Below are 26,136 nucleotides of genomic sequence, written 5' to 3' on the forward strand. Positions count from 1 at the left end.
CTTCAGACAGTTAACGAATTAATCATATTTTTTATTCTTAAAGGGGAATTATCACCAAAACCAAAATTTACGAGGTTTTTTAACAGAACTCGGTTGAAAAGCCAAAGAAAATGTCGTAGCAGACGACAGTTCCGACCGAAAAACGATAAAACCGGGGAAAATAATATTTCGTTCACGAGATGGCGCTGCAGGTAGGTTCAACAAAGCGGTTCTGAGATTCTCGAGTCGGGGGGATAAAACTCGAAATTTGGTTGCTTATAATAAATCACATACTGGAAATATGAACATGAAATATTTTGTATAACCATTTTCGGACGTCCTCTATCCATTTAAATGGTTTTTAACCAATTTTATGGTGGTGATAATTCCCCTTTAATCCTTAAAATTAAAGCGAAGCCAATATGATACGTTGAATCTTTAAACCAGAAATTAAAGCGGACAAAAGAAATGATTCCAACTTCGACGTAATTAGAGGCGGCACGTCACTTCTAATTAGCGACCAGTTATATCGTGATACGGGTATTGATGATCTTTGTTTCGGGTCATAATTAGGGTCGAGCCCCCTTCCGCCCCCCTCCGCCTCCCGTCACCAATTACATCCGTATCCAAATAAAACTAACGAGGTCTTTCGCATATTTGGCCATCGAGGTACACGCACTCCGGTATAATCCAATTACGGTACGTTGCACGAGGATAAATATACCGAAAGATGATCGAAGATACAAATGAAAAGTCCCGAAAGAACGCCACGATATCGAATAATGAGTCAATTACCCCCAGGACCAATAATTATAAATAAGAGAACGCAATTATATTTAAAAAAAGGTTATAAAAAGGAGAGTCCAAAATGCTTTATCCGTCTTTGAATCTTCCTCGTTGCGATGAGGCCCGTCATTTCCAAAATAGAAACTTCTTTCTAAGGCAGTCTCGAGGATAATGAAAAAACAACCCCGGTGAAATGCTCACGGAGTAAATCCGAGAAATGTTAGTCTCGAAACATTGCTGAAATAACTTTTTCTTTTAAGCAGGGGTTTTCATCGGCATATATTTTGCGCAATCCGTTTTTAGAGAAGAAACAAAATTCCGCGTGGCAAGTGTAGAGAGTCGCGACTTAACACGATTTTTCGTGAGTTTGTGGCTAATGGAAACAAGGCTCCGCCGTTAAAAAAAATTTAAACGTTGTCGAAAACGCGTGAAAAACGTGAATTTCAGCGATTACATCGTGTTCTACGAGGGTTGTTTAAGTGTACGGACCTCACGCTGATGAGAAGTTCCGCTTTCGTCTTCTGTATGTCTGTACTCTCTCTAACAACGTCTTGTTCAATGAACAAGTTCTTTGTATTTATTATTATTATTATTATTAGTATTATTTTTATTTCTAATAATAAATTCTTGGTTGTCAACAAAAAACATTCACTTAATATAATTAATATTTATTATTATTAATATATTTTATTATTAAGGAAAACACTCGAGAAAAACGATACCCAGTTTTTTAAAATAAAAAAAAATCAATAATATTTCCAAAACGAAAAATAATCTTGGAAATTAAAAATAATCTTAAAAAATCGGCACAATTAAAAAATAATCGAAAATAATCTTGGAAATTAAAACTAATCTTAAAAAATCGGCCTAATTAAAAAATAATCGAAAATAATCTTGGAAATTAAAAATAATCTTAAAAAATCGGCGCAATGAAAAATTAATCGAAAATAATCTTGGAAATTAAACAATAATCTTAAAAAATCTTGGAGATTAAAAATAATCGAAAATAATCTTGGAAATTAAAAATAATCGAAAATAATCTTGGAGATTAAAAATAATCGGCAAAAAATGCGTAATAGAAGGGAAATTTTAAATGCATATATTAAAAATCATAGATTGGTTTGAAATTATAAAAATAATTTGGGATTTAAAGAAATCTGTGATAATCTCAACGGAGCTGGAGTGTTCTATTAACTCTTAGCCAACTTGTTTCCTTGTATTCCAAAACTAAAAAACCAAAATCCCAAAAGCTGTAGAGTCTCTAGGGACTTTTTAATCCGCGATGAACAATGGAAGTTCTTTGGCCAGCTCAATGTAAATGTGTAACACGAACAGAAACAGAAAAAAGTTGAGTTTCAAAGCACGGAGCGCGCCTATATAATAATCTTGGCAGAAAAACGATTTCCTTGTCGTCATTCGGAAGAGTACAGAGAGTATCTTTTACGCTGGACAAGCAGCGCTCGGGGTGGCCACGTTGTTTAGAATCCGAGGATCAAAATACGAATCCATCTTTTTTCTCTTTTCGCGTATCGCTTTCGATTTAAGCCCGGTTGAAAGTTATGGATTGAGCCACACGTTCGGCGCGCTGTATTTAGCAACCCAGACCATTTCTGGAAGGAAATGCACACCCTAGAATTAGCTTTTAATTTTTATATGTTTTTAATAGTTAATTGTCTGTTTAGCAGACGAATATCTAGCATCTTATGAACCGTCTGGGTTGATAAATGCAACGCAACCAAAACCGCAATTGTCTCATAGTAAAATGCATTTTTTAATCTAATTTTTTAATTTTTAAATATAATTATTAATTAATTAATTATTTGCTCGTGTGGTGGTGGAGTGGTTAGCACTTTCACCCTTTCAACCAGTAAGGAGAGAACTTGCACACTCTACGCAGAAGGAGTATTTTCGAGTTTTCACCCAGTGCCACAAGCTGTGATCGAACCCCGTTTCTCTTGCTGCGAGGCGAAAGTGCAACCACTCCGCTACGTCAAATAAGTAGAAGGTTCTACATAAAAATAATTGTTTACGTATGTGGATATGTATGAGTGTTTGTGTGACCATATCCTAGAAATAGTAATACTATAATTTATTTCTTAAATTAAATACTTATAACCCGGCCACCTGACTTGGTGGTGCCTTGGGTATTACAATAGCTTATTTTTATTTGTAGGACTTTCGCGTGGATACAGTTACGGATGTAAAATTCATATTACATTCTTAAAATGTTTTTGAACCTTCTAATTGCTGAAACATTCAAAGGCCCTAAACAACAAAGTTACTTTTATTAAATTGAATTTATAGCATCAATAAATCGCCTTACAAACGTAATTGTAAATTTTTTTTATATTATTGTACACCTATGCTATTTATAGTACGTTTGGCCCATAGCAAATAGCGCGACTAACAGGTCTAACAGCCTTGAATGTTCATCCAGTCATTCGTGAATAACGTTAAAAAGGAATATAATTTTTACCCAAATTTGACTATTAAAATGTAAAGGCGCAACATAGACAGGGTGGTCTTGAACAACTTGTCGGGTTTATATACGAAATGAGCATTGCCGGGGGCCCACTATACATCCATTTGAATATCTTTTGGGAAATATCGCCTCTTTAATTCTAGCTTTTAATATCAAAATGGCCGGCAGCTCCCCTATCTATACGAAATAAGAGATTTAATCGACGTCATTATGTACGCTCTACATTTTTTCCAAACAATTTCAAGTTCTTCCCAAAAAAAAAGAGAAAATTGCTTAATTGATCCGATAGTTGGGATTGTTAAGACGATCCCTATGGAATACTGCGTTGTTTGGTTCTTCGCTGTCCTTGAAAAAAAGTTGTACGCTAGTTTTATTTTATCGTTATAAAAATGCTCTTTACTCGAGGAAATTGGAACAAATTACCTCGCTAACTTAGCCCGTTTTGAGGAATAAAATACGATTTTCTTGATACAAATATTCGAATTTTATTATTTCCATATTGATGTATTTTCACGATTCGGTGGTATTTGCGAACTGGCGTAAAATGTATATCTTTTTTTGTAGCACGTGGAAAATATTTGACTTTTTAAACTTTGATATTAAATTTTGTCGATCGTTCTATTTTAAATTAAATCTTGAAACATTTTGTTTGAGCCTTAGCGATTATAATATTATTAAAAAATTTAAAGGCGTTTGTCAAAATCAAATATAGACGGTCAAGGTATATTTTAAAATTATTTTTAATGGTATTACGCGTAATTGAGTAAGAATTTAATGGGCTCTGTTATTATTTCGACATATTTCGCGCAATTTAGTTAATGTTTTAAGAAGTTAAAATAAATGATTATTTGTTTTGGTAAATAATAATATAAAACTCGATCGCGAGTTAATTATATGTTAATTTAATTTTGGGGAGGAGTCGTTTACCCTTAAGACGTATATTTGCGTATCACGAAGTTAAACGAGCTGGGAAATAAAGTTACGTAAAATCGCGGCGCTTTCGCGTTATCAGCCCCAAATTTGGGCTAATTTCGGTTAAATTATAATCAGTGGTCTGGTTTCGGAAGAATTATCTATTTTCCCCATCTGAGACAAAATGAAAACACGAATTATCCGCACTTGATACTTTATTATTTCCCCTTCTGGCCGAACTTTTGTCATTGGTAATTCTGAGCGACGTCCAATAAATTTCGCTTGTCAAATCTCGTACAGACGACAAATGGACACCGCGTGATTTTTCTACTAATATTTGTCCCATTTCTTACGTTTATCTCGTTTGATATATTGGCAGAGGTTAGCGTTCGAATAGACTGGAATTAAGATTTTACGGCAGTGGCCATTGTGGCGAGGGGTAAGACAGTCTCAGATTTTTTTTAAATTTTTAATGTTTAGGCTTAGTTTCTCTTTTCGATTTGATAGTCGCCAGCCAGATTTCCCGCACGGTACTGATGAGTTCCAAATAGAACGAAACCGGTCTACCGTTGGAATTTCTGGCTATTTAATTTAATTTTAATTTAGTTGATTACTCGAAGATCTATTTGATCCGAGTTTCGCGTTGCTCGAAGACCTATCGGTACGAGTTATTAGTAAGTTTTTAAATTTCTTCAAATTTGTTTAGGATTTAGCTATATTTTACTTTTATAAGAAGTTAATAAATTTGGATGGACTTATATTTCAGTAAAAAGGTTATTGCAATGTTGAAAAAATTAGCCAAACATTCAAGGAAATAAATGATAATCGTGGAATTTGTCATACATCTAGAGTTAATTTACCTTCAAAAAGTGCCCAGATAAAATTAAATTCCCTGACTTTTCCCTGAATCTTTACAAATTCTTAAAATTCCCTGACATTTCCCTGACTTTTTAGGCCCATTTTTAAATTCCCTGACTTTTCCCTGTTTTCCCTGACGTGTGGCAACCCTGTTCAAGAGTTCGCGAGTTCCATTTAGTACTGTCAAAGGTACGGCAGTGTACATCGAGTTCGCAGAGTGTCTTACCCCTCGGATTGTGGCGCCACGGGGTCCGATATTAAAACTATTTCCACCCAAATAAACCACACGTGCTCAAGGACGTGCTTTGTATTTGAGTGGAAAACTTGCGCGTTTCTCTCGGTAGGAGCACTGGTGGGTCAATGAAAAATTTGAAGAATGGTGTTTTTGATTAAGATTCTGGTCCGTTAGTTTACTGACCTACTCGCGAGTGGTTAGTCACTCCGCGTAATTGGTGTACAAGCCCGTACCTTTGACTGCACTAATGAGTCTGTACCTGTATCAGGGTTGAAGTACACGTAATTGGTGTACAGGCCATCTGACAGTGGTTAGCCAGAGGGACCCGTCGGACATTCCAGGAAATCCCGTACACTTTCTAAGAAATCCGAAATCCATCCTGGATTTCTTCATAATTAGAAAAAAAAATTATTTTTTCAAAATCTCGAAATCCGGCAAGAAATACAGAAATCCGATAATAATTAGATAATAATAATCAGCTAGGCTAATACCCAAGGCACCACCTTAGGTCTAATTAGTCATCAAGCGACGTTTAAAGCCATTAATTGAGGTAGCCGGGTTACAATGCGTAGGAGGGTGGTGGCAAGCCCTTCACGCCACGCGAGCCAACAACTCCCTTTACACTAACTATTACCGTTAACCTCAACAAGTTTTTATTTTGAAATTCAGCGAGAAATTGAGAAATCCGGAAATCCAACGAGAAATCGTGAAATCAATAAATCCAGCGAAAAGTCGAGAAATCCCGAAATCCGGGACAAAAGTTAAGAAATCCGAAATCCAACAAGAAATCTTGAAATCCAGCGTGAAATCCCGAATTTCAAAATCCCGTACACATATTTGGTGCATGTCTGACCCGTGAGGCTAGCCCCTCGCTTACTCGTTTATCTTCGAGCTCAAATGCTAAATAATTAACCGAAAATATACTGCATCAGTATATTTTAGATATCGAAAACTATAAAAATATAAAAACTCTGTAATCGTATTTTATCTTTTAGAAAGTGAATAGTTTGCGTTATTCAATCAATTCATCTTCGAATGACGTCGTCTATAATATTTCGAAATTTAACTCATTTGATCATCCTCAAAGTATTTGAATGATTGGATATCGCAACGAAATACGAAATTCGATCAGTGTCTGAAATTACAAATGATTCCAAAGATAATCTCTTATAATGTATTGTCAACGAACGGGATTTTAACCATTTCTTTTTCAATTCAAATTTTAATCTACTACCTTTATATCCATTATTATAGTGTATTTGTAAGTAAATAAATTATAATAATAAAATTATAATTGCGCAAATTAATGTACTACATTTATAATTATGATATAATTACTCAAATTAATGTAGTACATTTATAATTATGATATAATTACTCAAATTAATGTAGTACATTTATAATTATGATATAATTACGCAAATTAATGTAGTACATTTATAATTATGATATAATTTCGCAAATTAATGTAGTACATTTATAATTATGATATAATTACGCAAATTAATGTAGTACATTTATAATTATGATATAATTACGCAAATTAATGTAGTACATTTATAATTATGATATAATTACGCAAATTAATGTACTAAATTTATAATTATGATACATTACGTACCCGTCAAGGCGAAATTGACATTTCTATTTGAGGAGTAAATGTTTGGGCGTGGAGGGTGGTTTTGCGATAAAGCCTACTCTTCACCTACTTTGGTTTGGTCAACTCGTACCGGTAAGCCACCCAAGAGTACACCTATTATTAATAACCCCCCAAAATGCACTCTACCGTACCTATTTAAAATTTGTAGCTAAAAGTGAGGTGGGCAACTGGGCACTGCGCCAACGATACACTAGTTGGCAATCTGGAAATGAAGGGCGTGTGTGGGCCTCTTGATTGTTCGAGCACCTGCCCCGCGACTCGAAGCTCCCGTCTATGACGTCATGTACCGCGTGTACGATGAAGAAGGGTCTCGGGGGGGGGGGGTGTCGCGCGTGACGCCGAGTCGTTTAATGACGAGAGCGTTCACGTGGAACCGAGATTCACGGAACCCCTTTTAAGGCTCATGAATTTTTGATGAAACGAAATTCCAAAGTACTCCCTCGAAATGTAGTGCCCTTTTCGTTTCTTTACGTCCACGGCATCCCCAGCGTTTTCAGAAAAAGGACAATGATGTTAAATCTTGTTAAATTAAACAAAGAAAATGCTAAGTGGGGAATAACTTTTAATTCTTAATCTTTCCGTTCCGCGAACCAAGGGTTACTTTTAATTTAACGTAAAGGAACTCTCTAATGGTTGTTTTTTTTTTATTTTTTTCTCTCGTCTGGGAATTCGACATTGAAAAAAAATTCGTTGTTGAATGACTGCCAAAGACGTGATACGATTCATAATTGTTTGTTTGTAACGCGCACGTGACTAGCGATCGGCAAATTAAATACACGTTTTAGACTGAAGAATATTTCGCTGTTAACATCGTCTTAGAGAAGTATTTTGTCATTACATTATGAAATTCAAATGATACTTTTTTTATAAAGTCCTATTTGCAACTGATTTTATGAATGCATAGTGTGTACAGAAAAATTGTAACAATTGGTTTCAATTTTACTGTTTACACTGTACAATTTTCATGCCCAATTAATTGTATAGTGTGAATTGGGTTTAACTTTGAGAGCTCTGCTTCAGGGACGTAGGAACGGGGGGGGGGGGGAATGCCCCTCCCTAGAGTTTTGCTGGGAGGCGCAACTAATGTTATTGCCCCTCCAACTTTTTGGTCAGTTGAAATCTTCAAAAGGCTCAAATTATCATTTTAAAAGCGTATAAAGCTTATAGAGCCTCAACTGTGTTTAAATTTCAGTCTTTTCCCTCCAATTTACATAATAGTACAAAGTATACACACGCATTCGGAGAAGCTACACTTCATTAAAAATTCAAAACCAGTCTACAGACCCCTTTTCGTTTCTCTTTGCGCCCTCCAACTTCTAGAACGTTCCTACGCCCCTGCTCTGCTTTAACCTTAAAATAGGTGTACATGGTAAGTTTGGGGGACTACATTATACTCGTAACTTAAAGGCCTAGGTTTTTTTCTGATTGTCCCCCTTTAAATTAACTTAGTGGAGCACAAATACCCTGGTGGTAGGCCAACCGCTGAACATGTTGGCCTAATTTAAAGGGGGACAGGCAGAAGAAAACCTAGGCCTTTAATGTTAATCTTATTCATAATATTATCACAAAGTCGAAACAACTATCAAAGGAGTTTAACCCTAAAGTTTCGAACTAGGTTTCGAACTCTTATCAGATATGTTGGTGACGCGGCAATCGAGTTTATATTGAACTTGTTCGTTACGACACTTATTACCGAACAGATAAAATGAACGGTATAAGCACTTCTGTCGTAAGAGCGAAGCTGACAGACTTTACCCCCTGGAACAACGTTCGTTCCCATTGTACGATTTTGTCAAGCTTACTATCTCGAGTACTCGAAGCTTCACCCAAATACGATAATTGTCAAGTATTTGCGGAATAATTGTCGCTATAAAGGTACTTTTTATGGGTACGCGAATAAATATCATGTGTATACGAATGAATCACGCTATAATACCTGATAGATTGGGGGAACATCTGGTTCATTCGTCGACCGTGTTAGCGGGGAAAGCGTTCCACCAGGTCGAGGTCGACTTTGAAAAGGAATTCATTGAAAAGTGACAAGTAGACGCGTTCCTGCGGACGCATTTTCAACGCGAATTTTATTGTTGTTGGCGTAACGGAGGGTGAAGTCTAGCGTTGCAGACCTTGTACACGCTCAAATATGCAAATTCCTAATTTCATTACCTCTATCCGCGGCTTTTTGACACGTGACAATATCTTCGTCGAGCCGTAGCCACTTTAATGAAACCAGAAAGTGTCTATTAAATTTATTTTTATCTGACTACGCATTGAGAAAATATTAATTTAGTAGCTAACACCATATGTAACATAAAAGCATTTTCGTTAATGAAACCTTGTTCACGGGATATGACGTTAATTACGTCACTTACAATTCCGTGACGAAATAAGCGTCATCAACTTTACTGATTGGAAACGGAAGTTAGTGAGAATTCCTCGCGCTTTTCAAGTTTAGCTCGTACCTCGCGATCACATGATTTCCATGGTAACCTTTTCAATAGCGCAAGGATTATAAGCATTTTTGCATTTTAGGGTCCGCTTAATGTATGTTCCGCGTGAAACAAGGTCTCATTGAATTTTTTCAATGGAAATGTTATACAGAGGCATACTTATGAGTAATTATGTTACATATGCTAACACTAATTAATAAGAGTTATCGTAACTATTATCTTGACTCGATAAAGCCAGGTTATGGCACGCGTAATGTAAAACGTGTTTTACCCTAAATTATGTGTAGTACCATCTTTCGTCGATACCAAGAGAACTAGAGCCTCGTAATATTTTAGCATTTTTTGTTCGATTTCTTTAAAAAGGTTGATATTTTAACAACATATCCATAGATTTATCTTTCTTTACCGTATAGTTTTTGGTGAAATTCTGTAACATAGTTTTTGAAAAACGTAAATTAAGCTTTTCTGTAAATATGCACCTTTAAAATATTATAATTTGCACAAATATAAAATATATTTTTTTTTAAATTTTAATTTGGTTAACTAGTATTTTTTATCACATCTGCTGTTAACTAAATCATAGTAAATATTCTATAGTATACATATTTATGTCCTAAATATTGTACGCTATTAGCGTAACTGCATTTAAAACAAATACTTTTACTACATTGTTAATATAATTTTCCTCCTGGAATAATAGAGGGTTTTAGCAGGTACTAAAAGGAGTAGATTGCGTGTAATAGTGAAACTTGTACACGTTTTCTTTGTACGGGTTTAATCCCCGTTTTTATTTGTATTTTCGTAAAGCCTAATACGCAAAAATCAGACGAGATTATATAAGTATTTCTAATATTTTAAAAACAATACAGTCCCTCTGTACGCGTGGCTGCCGCATCGATTGGCGATTTCGGCCGTTGTGGCGCTACGAACTTTACCGCTACCTGCTCGACAAAAATACGGAAGTCAAATTAAAATAGTCTTCGATCGACCACTCGGGCGGGGGGGTCTCATTTGGCCCTTCCTTTTTGTGAAATGTCACGTCGTTTACGGAACGCATTCGCCGTATTCCCGCTACAGGGGACTTCACGAGGGGGGCGCCACCTGCACAAATATTGCCATTATGTAATTCATTTAGTTTATATTGAAGAAATATTGCTTCTGTTACAGTTTGTGATTCGAAAATACGTGACAAATGTTTTCGTTTATTTTTCATTATAATCAGTAATTTCAATAATAACTATAATATTAAAAACAATAAGAGTCGAAACCATTGAGGGGGGGGGGTGGGTAGGGGTTACCCATTCCTACGACCCCCTTGGGCTTTGAACTCTGAAGGTTAAGTGAAAAAAAGTGGCATTAGGCTAAGTCTTAGGTAAAAATATGCTAGAACAAACTGGTAGCTAAGGAAAAACTAGATGAAACCGGTAGCTATGCAAAAACTAGACGAAAGTGGAAACTACGGGAAAACTAGACGAAAGTGGAAACTACGGGAAAACTAGACCAAAATGGTAGCTTCGGAAAAACTAGACCAAACTGACAGCTACGGAAAAACTAGACGAAAGTGGCAGCTACGGAAAAACTAGACGAAACTGGCAGCTACGGAAAAACTAGACCAAACTGACAGCTACGGAAAAACTAGACCAAACTGGTAGATTCGGACAAAGTAGACCAAACTGGCAGCTACGGAAACACTAGATGAAACTGCCAGCTACCGAAAAACTAGAGAAAACAAGTCCTATTATTGCCACGTGAAAATTAGAAATAAATTTCTATTTTGACAGTGATAAATTGTGTTTGCCGAACTCCGCAAGGTCGTTTCTGGGATGCTCGAGAAATCTTTGTACCCTTTGTTGACAATTAATTTTGGTAGAATATTTGAGTACTTACCGTTTGAGTGCTCCGGCTTTACTGGTTCTGTTTCCATTGGTCAGTCCTTTGCCCCGGCCGTTGAGTAACGGTTTGATGGAGTCTCCATCGCCACTGGATTCGTCTTGGATGAGAGCCGCATCCCCGTTAATAGGCTCTCCGGTGGTCGAAACCCGGACGCATTGCTCCGGCGATTCGTCGCCGTTGACCGTCGCGGCGGGATGAACCATGATGGAACGCGGCTTCTTCCCGGCGTTGTCCTTGTCGTTGGCCACGTACGGTGTCATAGGTTCATCCGAATCCAAATGCGCAAATTTCAAACCAACCAAAAAAAAACTGAGAGTCGAAAAGCGTAGCGCGCACTCGGAACGGATGTTTCTTTAATGAAGATGATAAATATTTACGCGTCGTAGTCGCGATTTATCTCTAGCAGCGACATCTATCGTTTCTCATCCCAGGTATTTACCTATCCTTCGCGCGCACCTCACCTTGGCCTTGAACGAGCGACGTCTTAACCCCGGCTACCGAATACTCGCACGCGGTTATTGATCAATCCGTGAGGCGATTGATCAGCACTATTACCTCGAATAGTGACCGGTGCTCGTATGTATTTCTGAACAAATTAAAGACTATCTTTAATCGCGTTCTATTCGATAGAAACGCGTAGTGTGTGGAGCTCCCAACCCATCCGAGGCGCAACGTGAATGCTACTATAGTTTTCGAGGAAACTACACCATGCAGCGGGCGAACACTCTCACTCTGCTCGGTCACCTCTCTTATTTTTGCGCTAACCGGCTACGATAGCGCCTCGGGGTGGGAGAAAGTGGAACGACTGGAAACATTGAATCAAATATTTAACGCGGGGATGGGTGCCTTTTCTTTCCTTGTTTTCAAAACCAGTACGCCGTCTCATTTTCTTTATTAGCCCGTTTTTACGTACGGTAAAGGTCCTTAAAATCGCTTCGTATAATTATTATAGCACCGTTTTTAGCCTAATTTACCGTAGAATTTATTGTAGGCCTATAGTACGAGTAAATGTCTTGAAACAAGGTGATACTCTGATTTCTCCAGTGTTTTGATTACGTAGCCTCTCTTCGTCGTTCGTACGCGGCAGGTTAAATACTCGAGATTTCATCGACGTACCTCGAAGAAATATTTCCTGGTAAGGAGCTAGCGACATCCAGTTTCAAAAGGCGGAGTTACTTTATTACGTTATGGAAAAAGCGATTAATATAAAATTTGTTTTTTTATCGTTAATTATTCTAGAGCAGGTACTCTATTAAATTTAGTATGGATTTTATTAAAATAAAGAAAGTAAATTTCATTTTAGTTTGATCCCAGGAGGGCGCGAGTTTCGTATATTATACATTATATATATTTTATTAAAATAAAGAAAGTAATTTTAATAAAATATATATAATATATATAGATAATAATAATAATAATTCATTTTATTTTTCTTCAAAACAGTACATGGAGAGCACCAACAAGTTGAAGAACACGAATTTGTTATAAATTATGTTAAATTAATAATACAGCAAATGCTAATTGTCTTAAAAAGGGTAAAGTTTAAAATTAATACATTTCACAAGATACCTATCTTTATAGATCTAGTATATAATTAATTCGGGTTAAAAATATCAATCTTACGTCCGTAGTCGTTAAAATTAGATATGAGTTTCATTGCCGGTGGGCTCTTTAAAACGTAATTAAATAACTTTATTTTCCAATAAGTGTGATTTGTACAATTGAAATGTATAAAAGATAAAATATCACTACAATCAATTGTCTTAATAATAACACTTAATCAAATTATCAAACTCACTTTAACAGAGTCGATATTTAAAGACTTTTGAGTGCTTTGGAAGAAATTTCTGTAAAGGTAAGTTAATTTTTTAACAATATTATCTAATTTTGAAAGATTAGAGTCACAAGTGTTGCTGTAAATTATGCGTGTTAAAAAACAAGTGCCAGAGTTTAGATAATTCAAAGCTAATTGCTAGTTGCTTTTGACATTTCAGGATAAGTTGTTGGACTAATTTAATTTATTGTCAAAGTAAAATACAAAATCTTTAGTTGAATGATCCCGTTGTAAAACTTTCGAATTAAGCGCGTAGAGTCGTAGTCGTAAAATATGGTGTAGCCTATCTTAATAAATCTTTTTGTAGAATCTTGCAGTCCGATGATTAATATAGTGTTTTATTAGTTTATGGTCATCGGGGAATTGTAAGAGTTTTGAGTTGGAGATAACGGAAGGAAGATCGGAAATATAAATATTGAAAAAAAGCGGTTCGAGCGACCAGGGCTAATATCTCCAAAACAGTTTTAGGTACGGATTTGAAATTTTTAGGTATCATAGAGTGTGTAGGGGGAAACCTACTTAGAAAATTTCGATGACCTTGAACCATGTCTTCCATAGAAATTTTAAATTAAAAAAAAAAATTCAGTAATATATAATTTTTTTGTTTTTAGTGGGAATTTCTGTATTACCTATCAAATCATTTATCTAAATTGAGCAATTTGAATATTATTGAAGAAGAAATTTTATAAAATTAAATTTTATAACTTGTAATTTTATCTCAGATATTATGGAGTAGTACCTAATTTCAATGAGAACAATTTTCCCACTGTTTTGAACTACCATTCCTGAGTTCCATTCTAAAATACTTTTCTATTGCTCCAACATCGATTTACTGGTACTCTGTATAAAGCTCTAATTTAATATTGCCAAATTAAATATATGAACTATATTTTTGAAAAACTCACATTATAACAATCGAATTGTAGACAATATATATAGAAATCGTCTTTTTTTTTCACGTAACTAGCGCCAATCAGCCCTAGCTTCTGCAGAACCTGGTGGAAGATATGTGCAATTCATTGATCCACCATAAATATGACAGTTTATATTCCCTATTTTAACAATTTTCGTCGTCAAACTGCGCTATCTAAAATTTAACTGTAGGAATTGAAATAATCATGTAACCTAAAAATACTTCTAAATAAATAAAACGTTTTGTAGAAAACCCTAAAGTCCTCGAAACGTTGTCTTTTGTCTTGTAAACGTTTTCCTGAATTTTCGGCGTAGTACCTTCTCCGGAGCTACCTCATAATAGACTTATTTTAAAAAGCTTTTAGGCATCCATTAACGTGTATTACCAATTTAGAAGCCAGTCTTTGGACATTATTTTAAAAATTTTAATGAAGCTTAAAAAACCGTTTACTTTGGATCTAAATAAAGCGCATTACACAGGATAAATTTAAAACTTGGGATAAAATGTCGAGTATCGAATTATACGAGTTTTATCAAGTTTCAATTAATAATCTTTGCACATTTTCACGAATATGCAAAGCGTGCCATCGAAAGAACGTTTCTACTCGGCTTACATTTACTCTGTCCTTTGTCCCGCGAGTAGCAAGAAGAAAGTGGCGTGCAGCGTTGCCAGACGTACGATAATTATCGTATACGTCGATAATTTCGATATAATTTTTAGGACGTACGATATTTTCAATGGCGTACTATATCGTACGCATTTTTCGATAATTCAGCTTACGCGTACGATAATGTACGATAATTTATAAATGTACTGAAAAACTTGCGACTTTCAAACAAAAGATTTAAATCTTTTAAACTTTAAATGTTATTAAAAAGTTTTGATTTAACAAGTTTGACGTCAGTATTTCACACACAATTCAAATTTACCGCCATTTTTCAGGCGTACGATAATTAATTTCTGAATTGGATAATTTTTCGGCTCTGGTAGGATATTTTGAGTTTCAGGAATTGGCAACGCTGGTGGCGTGATTTGCACTCTCGACGTGCTAGGTAAAGCTCGGCACGTAGTCGACATTAAACTTGTCTCGAATAAAGCCTGGTTTTCACTTGGCGGTTTTTGGGCGAAAAAGCCCGGCGTCGACGGAAAATGGGCGAAAATTTCCGTCGACGCCGGGCGGAAATTCCGTCGGTTTTCGGTTTTGTGTGGCGATTTTCATTTCTATTTTTTTGGCTCAGTTGGGCGATTTCGCTCTTTTTCAACCAATCAAAAACCATTTTCGAAAGGTGACTGTGACGTCAGGGGGGATGGTTAATGCTTTTCTGTGAATTTTTTTAACGTGTTTTTTTTTTCATGATACCCTTGTTGCCTTCTTTTCCTGTATGTTTCTTTCACCCAAACCGATCTTTCATAACTCATATTTCTTTAAACACGATAGTTCATGTAAAATAACATTAAATTTAAAATGCTTACATGAGCTTTAATCAATAGTGCACTGTTATGATCAGATACATCATCCATTTTTAGGCCTAGGCTTAAATCTCCACTATCAGACGAAAACCGACGAACTCGCTGCCAGAAAAAACGCTTTATTTCCGCCCTAAAAAGTGAAAATGCTAAAACGCCGACAGTGAGCGAAACGTTGAAAACCATATCGCCGACGTCGAACTTTCTGTCGGTGATTTTACGCCAAGTGGAAACCAGGCTTAACTTGATCAGTTATGTGAGTTCTTAAAGATTTTAATTTTGAGAACTAATCGGGGTTTCTTGAAATCATTTTCTGGTAAGTGATGCTGTGATGGTCTTTATTTTCATCCCGCGATGCATATTCTTAGCAACGCACAGTGTTTTCAAATCGACTTTTTGCGGCCAAAATTAAATACCGATAAAATGTAACATAACATTATATATTCTTACGTGATTTTGTGCGTAGAATCTGAAAACATTGTTCATTTTTTTCTAAGTGACACCAGGAGGCCAAACGTTTTCTTTACGGAATTTGTCAGGATTGTTTAGCGCAATGTATGTTAAGGGTGGTCATAGACGTTACTTGAAAGTTTGGTAAGTCTATATTAAATACAACCGCTGAAAAATGAATATAAAGCTTCAAATTTCATCAAAATGTGGCATTTTCAAATGGCTTTTTTGTAAAAGAGTGCAAGTGAATGCGAGTAATTTTAGAATTATCTCGTGGAGAAATTTGTGTAGAATACAATGCAAAAACTATGCGAGGTAAACGTCGTCAAGGTGTGTAGATACAGCAACTTTTATAACGTGCAAAAAATCATATTTTCATCCGGAATTTTATCGTGTCTTTGATCATCTTGTTTTCTTTTAAACTTCTACAAAACGCGCTATAGGAAGATAACATATAACTTTTCCCACCATCTGTTCTTATCTGTCGGTTTATCTAAAACATTATATACGAACTTAGTAAAAAATAATATCTGTAAATAGTTAGCGGGATTTCTAACTTGGACCCCTTACGTTTACATTTTTATGTCGACCGCCGCGCCTTATCTTATTCGAGTAAATTACGTATATTAAAAAAACAATTGGTGACAATTAAAAAAATATTGAAGATTAGAGCCCTTTGAAGCCATTTTTTAACTAAAATTAAGATATACATGTAGTAGTCGAATAGCGTTTCAATTGGAAATTTAAATTTTACTTAGCTTTACGCTGTGTTGACTGATACTGTACTGAAGAAAAGTGTACGACCAGAAGTTAATGAATAATTGTGCCCTTAAAAACTTTGAACTCAATATATCTACGCCGAAAAGTACGTAAATTGAACAATTAAAGTTGTTACCGGTATAGACGTGTTGAAAGCGTAACATACAGAAACAAAATTTATTAGATGATAGATGATAGTAAAAGTTGACTAAAAAGTGATTTGAAACCTCGATATAAAATGTTTGTTTTTCAATAATAAAAGGCAAAAATGAAAATCGTATTCCTTTTAAACCTACTAAAATATATATTTATCAAAATAAAACTTTTTTCGCAGGGTTTCTCCTTGTAGCATTATATAATTGTTTTAAATTTTTATTGGAAATGAATTCAAAAAGTTCTTCTGAATTGTTATCTTGTACCGGTTGTTCTTCCGTGCAGGTCGATTTTGGTTCTAATGGGAAGTATTCAGCTTCTCTTAGCAAACTTATAACAGCTGACGGTAGAGGCTGGTTTTTATTTTTTCGTTTTCTTGTGCATAGAGAATAATCGGAAATAATTGGGTTGGAAGAATCTAATGACCTGTTAAAGACGTCTTCCAGGTTGTCTCTGCGACTTGTTTTACGAGCGTGAAATTCTCTGTACTGCCGATACAATTTGTTTCTTGATTCTGCAGCTTGTTCACTTAGCATACCCAAAGCGTGGTAGCCTTGACAATATCTTTTCCGTGGACTAGAATCTTATGGACGCTAACTGGCATGTAATACCAACCGTATTTGTCAACATATTTTTCTAGGAAATTATTACAGAACTCTCCAAATTTTTCTTCATTTATTGGTAATCCACATGATATTGCAACCAAAATTACGTGGAGTTGTTCCACCAACCACAGCTCTAACCCAATAATATCAGCAAATACCCTTCTGTTGCTTTTGTGAAATACCCTTCGTGCCGTATTCCCATCATTCGAAGACCCACTACCACCAGGTTTCGGAAAGTCAACTCTTAATGCCAATTTTGTCTTAATTTGATCGTGTATGTCTTTTTTTCGTTTTTGAAGGATATTTTTTTTTACGGTCCCATCAACTCGCCAACATTTCAAACCATCGCAATTTCGGTACCCGAGATGCAGGCAAAATTCGAGACATCGAATCCAGGCACGAAGTGGGCTTATTCCGTGTTTGAGATTATTAGGCATTGGGACAAACTTATGCGTTTCAATCTTATTAAATTGAGAAGGAGTTGCTCCACAAATAGGGCAGGATTGCTGGGATTTAGTCCCTGTTATGACGCTTAAAACCTTTCCATCAATAACTGTAAAGGATAAGTCATACGTGATAGTTATTTTTATATTAGTACTGATGTAAAGTTCATTTGGTGAAAGATTTATAATTTCCTCGTCAACCTTATTCTTTTCTTCTTTAATTACCTGAGAGGTCTCTTTACAAAAGACAAGTCTCAAAGGTCGGCAATATCGCGCAGATTGAGGCGTTTGGTTATTCCGTAAAACGTGCCCCTTCTCCGATTTTAACTGCGGTGGAATAACGGTGGTGGCAAATAGGCTGTGATGATCGTCATGTAAAGTGCTGGTATTTAAATATTTCTGCTTGTACTGTGAGTGCCCGGTACTTCCGTCAAATCCCCAAGACAGAAATAAAGTAAAATTCTGTTCGTTTGTAACTAATATATCAAAATACTTATTAAGGACTTCAGATTGAAGTTCCACAATGCGAGAAGCTGTGTGATTTAAAAGTGTTTGCCGAGGTAGTACTGCTGATATATCTGAAACTTTCACTAGTTCAGCCGGTCTAGTCTGTTTTTTTATTTCAAGGATTTCAGAGTACGGTGGATATAAATCAAAACCATGGCACCTTCTCGCAAACTATTATAAGTTTTAACCGTTAGGTTTTCATCAATTATTAGAGCAAATGCCTCTGGCGGTGTATATCTACGTATATTTTTTATTTCTTTAAAATTATTGAGGATCTGTGGTTCCATTTTTGGACTTTTAAGGGCTTCTTTTAAAAGATTCGACAAGGTGTTTTGTCCAGCTCGCGTAGTACACAACTGGACAGTCTTCAAAACTTTCGCTAAAGGCTGCTCAGTCAAGCTACTCGATAGAGCTGCCACTTGTCTTCTCTTTGATCGCGAACTCATCAGTTCCCAATCTATAGTTGGCCTTCCTAAACCATTGTTGTTTGGCGGGTTATCGCTATCTGGTGTAGTTTCGAGTCTTTGAATGGTGAAAGGAGTATCCAACCAAGTAGCGTGCTGCTTGAAAAATTGGGTTCTAACACGCCAGCAGCTTTCGTATTTCTTTCGAAACTGGCATTTTAAGATCTTAATTTTTGTAATTACCGACTGTTCTTCCGTTTCGTGGAACGTAAAACGTGATGTACACTTAATTTTATCGAAACAAATTCGTAATTCTTCTTCGAGTTCGTGTTTCTTCATGAAAATCTCGACCAAATCTTTATACCTTACAATGTCTAATTCGCCTGTTAGTTGGTAAGATTCATTATTTTTTGAATGTGTCTTCTCATTTCCAAAACTACAGCTAGCCTCGGCGTCCGAGATCGATTTAACCGGATCTTGATGAATGTTTGCCATTACAAGTTGATAAATTTTGTCCAAAACAACCAAAGAACCGGTAGCCCAAATGTTTTAAAATTGGCATTCGCTACGCAGTTGCATCTTAACTTTTTAAGAAAGGGGAAAATATAATACAACTATAGTGTTAAGACACTGAAAGGTAGTTCTGGATGGACGTCACATCGGCGTAAATTTCGAAATCGACCAGTTTACGTTTGAATGAATAAGTCTAGCTGCGCGTCTGAACGTAATCCGGATAACTCAAACTTACAAGTTAGTGCAGGATATTTCAAAGAGGATATTAAACATTAAATTTATAATAATATAATAAACTATTGAATTGACTTAAATTGAGCCCTACGCCTAATTATAATCATAAAATTTGCGCATATCCATATTCCAAAGGTTTTAATTAACTATTTACCTATTCTTTATTTACCCTGCTGGAATCGTGAAGAGGAAGTTATGAATGGAATATCTTAATTTTAGTTAAAAAATGGCTTCAAAGGGTTCTAATCTTCAATATTTTTTTAATTTTCACCAATTGTTTTTTTTAATATACGTAATTTACTCGAATAAGATAAGGCGCGGCGGTCGACATAAAAATGTAAACGTAAGGGGTCCAAGTTAGAAATTATTTTTTACTAAGTTCGTATATAATGATTTAGATAAACCGACAGATAAGAACAGATGGTGGGAAAAGTTATATGTTATCTACAAGGAGAAACCCCGCGAAAACAGTTTTATTTTGATAAATATATATTTTAGTAGGTTTAAAAGGAATACGATTTTCATTTTTGCCTTTTATTATTGAAAAACAAACATTTTATATCGAGGTTTCAAATCACTTTTTAGTCAACTTTTACTATCATCTATCATCTAATAAATTTTGTTTCTGTGTGTTACGCTTTCAACACGTCTATACCGGTAACAACTTTAATTGTTCAATTTACGTACTTTTCGGCGTAGATATATTGAGTTCAAAGTTTTTAAGGGCACAATTATTCATTAACTTCTGGTCGCACACTTTTCTTCAGTACAGTATCAGTCAACACAGCGTAAAGCTAAGTAAAATTTAAATTTCGAATTGAAACGCTATTCGACTACTACATGTATATCTTAATTTTAGTTAAAAAATGGCTTCAAAGGGCTCTAATCTTCAATATTTTTTTAATTGTCACCAATTGTTTTTTTAATATACGTAATTTACTCGAATAAGATAAGGCGCGGCGGTCGACATAAAAATGTAAACGTAAGGGGTCCAAGTTAGAAATCCCGCTAACTATTTACAGATATTATTTTTTACTAAGTTCGTATATAATGTTTTAGATAAACCGACAGATAAGAACAGATGGTGGGAAAAGTTATATGTTATCCTCCTATAGTGTGTTTTGTAGAAGTTTAAAAGAAAACAAGATGATCAAAGACACGATAAAATTCCCGATGAAAATATGATTTTTTGCACGTTATAAAAGTTGCTGTATCTACACACCTTGACGACGTTTACCTCGCATAGTTTTTGCATTGTATTCTACACAAATTTCTCCACGAGATAATTCTAAAATTACTCGCATTCACTTGCACTCTTTTACAAAAAAGCCATTTGAAAATGCCACATTTTGATGAAATTTGAATTTTTATATTCATTTTTCAGCGGTTGTATTTAATATAGACTTACCAAACTTTCAAGTAACGTCTATGACCACCCTTAACATACATTGCGCTAAACAATCCTGACAAATTCCGTAAAGAAAACGTTTGGCCTCCTGGTGTCACTTAGAAAAAAATGATCAATGTTTTCAGATTCTACGCACAAAATCACATAAGAATATATAATGTTATGTTACATTTTATCGGTATTTAATTTTGGAAGATCGAAGGATGGCGTAGCTATAGGAAGGGCAACTTCATAGAAAAAGGGGGAGACTAGGCCACCTGTTATTCAGATCTGGTACTACAAAATCATATACAATAATTGTAATTTTTTGATTGGACGGAGATTGATTTAGGGTTTAAAATGGCGGACTCCATATCGCCGACGAAATTGAATACGCAAAGGCGCGTGGCTCATTCTTGCGAAAATTCTAGAATTAATAATCCCCAATTATCCTTTTTTCGCTTTCCAGATAATTATTGCCAGTTTTGTTCTTAATTCATTTACCAACACAATTTATCCAACTGAAAACACCAAGCCTTTGCCACTTTAGGTGCCAAAAATGGATAGAAAATTCTGGGAGGACGGATTGGTTAGATGTTACGCTTAGTTGTTGAATGAATAATGGCATAATTAAATAACGTTCAAGATAATAATGAGATATAATAATAACAAAAGTGACATAATTACCAAAAGTGTCACAATCCCTGTACTTTCGTATGCTAAAGGTTTAATGAATGCTCGACTCGAGATCGACCACCAAAAAGACTATTTATTGTCGCCTTTCTGGATCTTTTTTTAGTCTATGGTATCATATCGCAGGTAGATGGCGATAGCATCTCCACAGAACGACGAAAAATCAAAAAATACACTAACTTTGACCAGTGCTACAAATTGTTAGTTCCTCCGTTCCTAACTACGAGGCGTTATTTGTTGGTTTTAACTTCCTTCCCTCCCCAAGGCATACTTTCCCTTCTCCCCTCCCAACTTGTATTTCGCTCGTAACGTTCATTAAGAAATAGGTCCGATTTACACACTTTTTGTAATTATGTCACTTTTGATAATAATAATAATAATGAAGAAATAATTCACCTGTCTCCACGGTAGAGTATTCCATCTTGGAAGAAAAATTCGGCTTTGTAAGGCCAATAGCGTTTTATGGAATGGGTTAATGAAGTTGAATACCTAGGCCCGCCACGCGCAGTATAATCCAATAACTGATGCGTGTCTTTGTCGTAGAGTGTATGTTCACTAGTGCTCGGTGATTTGACTAAGGAATAATTATCCGAAGTCTATCACCTCATTTGTTTCAGTTATTTTATTCGGATAAACAATTTAGTACGGTTAACCGATAAATATTATTATCCGTATAGATAAATCTGTCAAAAAATATTTTTTATATACCACAAATGTTCTTTCGTAACAAAGATATTTGAAAAATAAAAATCAGCCATTATTTCATTTAATGAATAAAAAACATTCTTTATACGTCTTATCAATTAACCACTTTCTTGCAAAAAAAAGAGATATTTTTAAAGAATATATTTTTATGGTTTTTGGTACGATTAATTTAAAGAGCAGCTAACCACTGAAGATTAAATATAATTTTTCCTGAAATATTATTATTCGAATAAAAACATATTAAAAAATAATATTTGCCGTAAATCTATTACGAAAAATAATTAAATTGCTTTGCTAATCTAAAAAATTAGTACGTTTTAAAACAAAATAAATAATTTATATTCGGTTAATTTTTTCTCTAAAATATATCATTAACCGACCGAAAATTATCCTTTTAGGTATTACCCCGGAGTATAAATTTTTGAACTTATATAAAATTTTCCTCGGATAATGGATGGATAATGCCGACCACTAGCAACAATTAATATTGCATTGGAATATTGGCCTTTTTTATTTGTTACATCGTAAAATTATTATAACTTTCTAAATATATAAAATGAATCAACGTTTCGGCATGACGAGTAAGCGAACATAGTACGATTGATTCTTTTCCTTTTTCGTAACTGATGACAGACTACCAAATACAGCTCTATACTTATGGTAGAAATTAGTACATTCATGATCCCACTTCGACTTCACTTCCTTTCGCCAACTGCTAAAAATCTGCATTGGGCGTTAAGAAAACGCATATAGGACTCTTTAGAGTTTTATATTAACATAATTCGGAACTAATAATAATAATAATAATGTTTTAATTCAGGATAAAAAAAGCTGTACACAAAAGATATTATAACGCACGAAACAAAAGAAACTATTTACATTAATATTAATTGATACAATGATAGGGCCAGAAAAACGAAAATGAAAAAACAGAATTTAACAAAAAAAAAAAGATACATATGAAGCGACAGTAATAAAATAAAAAAAAGGCTAATAGTAAGTAATGCTGAAATGAACAACAAAGGCTCGCAGGTACAAAATGGTATTACAGAAACAACAATAGGAAACGTTGATATAATAGGTTTCGAGTTAATATAAAAAAAGGTGTTAAAAAAAACAAACAAAAACCAAAAAAAACTTCGGTTAAATGAACAAGTGCTATATACAAATATATACAAAATGGTAAACTATTACTTATAACACGGTCAGGGGGGGGGGGTAAACACTATGACATAGCCTTTCTTTTATCACCGCGGACGGTCCACCAAAGCTTCAGAAGCGTTTTTGTATTATCAATCAGCCGGATATCGGGCTCATTATCAAACGCGAGGAGAGATTTAAGCGTTAACCGTCGATGGTCTTCCACTCTGGCGCGATCTAATTCTGGACAATCTCGGATAATGTGGAGGAGGTCTTCATTTGGCGCACCACACAGAAGGCAAGCCGGGTTTTCTTGAAATATTTCCTGAAATCGTCGGCCAGTGGGGAGGGCTCCACAGCGGGCCTGGAAAAACAGACGGCCTCCGAGGCCATTGGAATAGAACGATTCAGTGGCCGGAGATTCTTTGCAGGAATACAGGACTAGGCTGGGGTGTTTCTTCACCTCGGACACCCAGTCCGATTGGGCCTTCTCCAGTACACCCTTGCCAACTTTGGCGCGCCACTCTCTCTCATTCGTCGCCTCTCCTCTGTTAGAGCCCTGTCCGTATAACTGATCAAGATACGTCAGTCGCTTGAGCCATTTGGTGTGGGTGCCGGTGAGGCGAATGTAGTCAAAGACTTGTTTGGCCAGTCGATCTTGCGACATGTAACGAAGGCGGCCCAAATAATTTAATTTACTCTTTGCCTCACGTTCCTGAAACGAGGACCAGGACAATTCGCCTTTTACGCTAGCCTTCGGTGTTATAAAGTTACCACCAACGGCAGTTAGACCAACTCGATGTTGGGTCCGGTCAAGGTGTTTTTGGACCTCGGGGTCAATCTTGATAACTTCATTCCCATATGTCAGGGCTGGTACGCCAACGGCCTTCCAAATTGTTCGAGTAGTGGAGTAAATATTATACGAGTGATATCCCACATGACGCGCTACTCCTGATAACTTGTTTGCATCTCCCAGTTGGTATCTGTATCAAGCACGTATATAAGGGGGGGGGTTAGGGGGTTTAAACCCCCTTAGGACTCAATTCCTTTCTTACGAAAGGAGCGCAACATTAAATGTATTAAAAAACTTTGTTTGATACACGTGCGGAAATGTCATTGTCACTCGTCCCGAGTCTAGCCAGTACTTTAAATATGCGTTATTGCTAACGAAAAATTTCGCGCTCGCTGCGCTCGCGATTTCATCTGCTTGTGTTATAACCCGTCCCCCCCCTTAGACTTTCTATATCTACGTGCTTGATCTGTATAAAGTGATCTTGTATATAGTGCTCAGATGAGAGACAAACGCTGGTGGGATTCCGAGTTCCAATAGGCATTGAAAGAGCCGTTGTCTGTTGACCGTATCGTAGGCTTTCTTCAAATCTAGGAAGGCAAGCAGGGTTTGTTTGTTCTCTATTCTGGCAATTTCTATGAGTTGCGTAATGATGAATAAGTTCTCCGAGCCACGACGATCAGTTCGAAAGCCATTCTGGTATTCTCCGAGGATTTTCTTTTTTTCTACAAACGGTTCGAGGCGATTCTTTAATAACGTCATGTAGAGCCTAGAGAGGCTTTGGGAGACTGCTATTAATTGGTCGATACGATTCTAAGAGCTTATCATCCTCCCCCCCCTTTGAATATCAACTTGACTTCCGTCATATTCCATGACTCGGGAATTCGGTTGGTGTCAAGAACCTCGTTGAATAGCTGACACAGACGGAAGCGGGATGCGGGGTCTAACGCCTTGAGGAATTCATTCGGAATACCATCTTCACCCGTCGCCTTGCCGTTTGGAAGGTTTTTGATCGCTCTCTTAACCTCTTCAGGGGTGAAGTGTTGCATTAGATACTCGTCGTCTTCGTTCGTTGTAGCGGGTTCTTCTACTTTTATCGCTAGTTGAAATCCCAGGGACTTGTGGTACGTAGCTAACTTCAAATCAGCTTCTTCCATGGATGTCTGGATAAATTCCGAGATGTTACATATTTCTGTTAGGAGTTCGCCGTTTTCATCGCGCAAAGAGACAGTGGGAGGCATGTGGGGTCGCCTTTTGCGAACGACTTTTGACCAAAATAATTTTCCAGCCTTAGGGCCGGCTTCTCTCAATGAATCCTCCATTTGCCTATTGACTCCCGTAATTTTTTTTTAGATCAGAATCTTTACCGCGTCTCGTTCCTTCATATAATCGTTTTGCATCTGACGAATGAGTTCAGGGCTGGAAGATTCGGACGTTCTAGCTTTTCTCAGGGCCCTATTCTTTGTTTTTCTCGCTTGGATTGCCAGTTTGACTTCACGGTCGAACCATCGCTTGTGGCATCGTTGTCTGGTATCAGGAACAGCTTGACCTAGGGTTTCCATTGCTGTAGACTGAATAGTGGAGAGGAAAACGTTGTAGCTCATGGGATCTTGAGAAGTCAGGTTAGTGTTGAGGGTTTCCCGGAACTCTTTAAATTTGTCATCGTCCTGTAACCTCCAGTGGGTAGTCGGATGAGGATCAATTCGCTTCACGTGACGAGTTGGATTGATTCGAAAGTTTACGATAAGGGCGTTATGGTCGCTAGCCAGGCTATATTCACCTTCTTCATCAACTGAGAGCATTTCTACGCGCTCGGCGAAAGGGCCATTGAAGAGTGCGTAGTCAATGCTGGTAGCGCGCTCTCCTTAACTCCAGGTTATTTTT

The 26,136-nt window shown here is 36.2% G+C and overlaps 1 protein-coding gene across 2 annotated transcripts in view; it reads right to left on the minus strand.

Moving 5' to 3' along the window:
• Nucleotides 1–11,945, minus strand: part of LOC149948045 (uncharacterized) — a 112,556-nt gene extending 100,611 nt beyond the window's left edge. For both annotated transcript variants that reach the window (XM_090172718.1, XM_090172717.1), the window contains exon 1: nt 11,250–11,945. In XM_090172718.1, coding sequence (XP_090028844.1) covers nt 11,250–11,515 — 266 coding nt within the window. In that variant the 5' untranslated portion in view covers nt 11,516–11,945. The remainder of the gene's footprint in view (nt 1–11,249) is intronic.
• Between the last annotated feature and the right edge of the window lie 14,191 nt (nt 11,946–26,136).

Source organism: Leiobunum rupestre, chromosome 4 (assembly GCF_980474605.1).
Source record: "Leiobunum rupestre chromosome 4, qqLeiRupe1.1.hap1, whole genome shotgun sequence".
Lineage (NCBI taxonomy): Eukaryota > Metazoa > Arthropoda > Arachnida > Opiliones > Sclerosomatidae > Leiobunum > Leiobunum rupestre.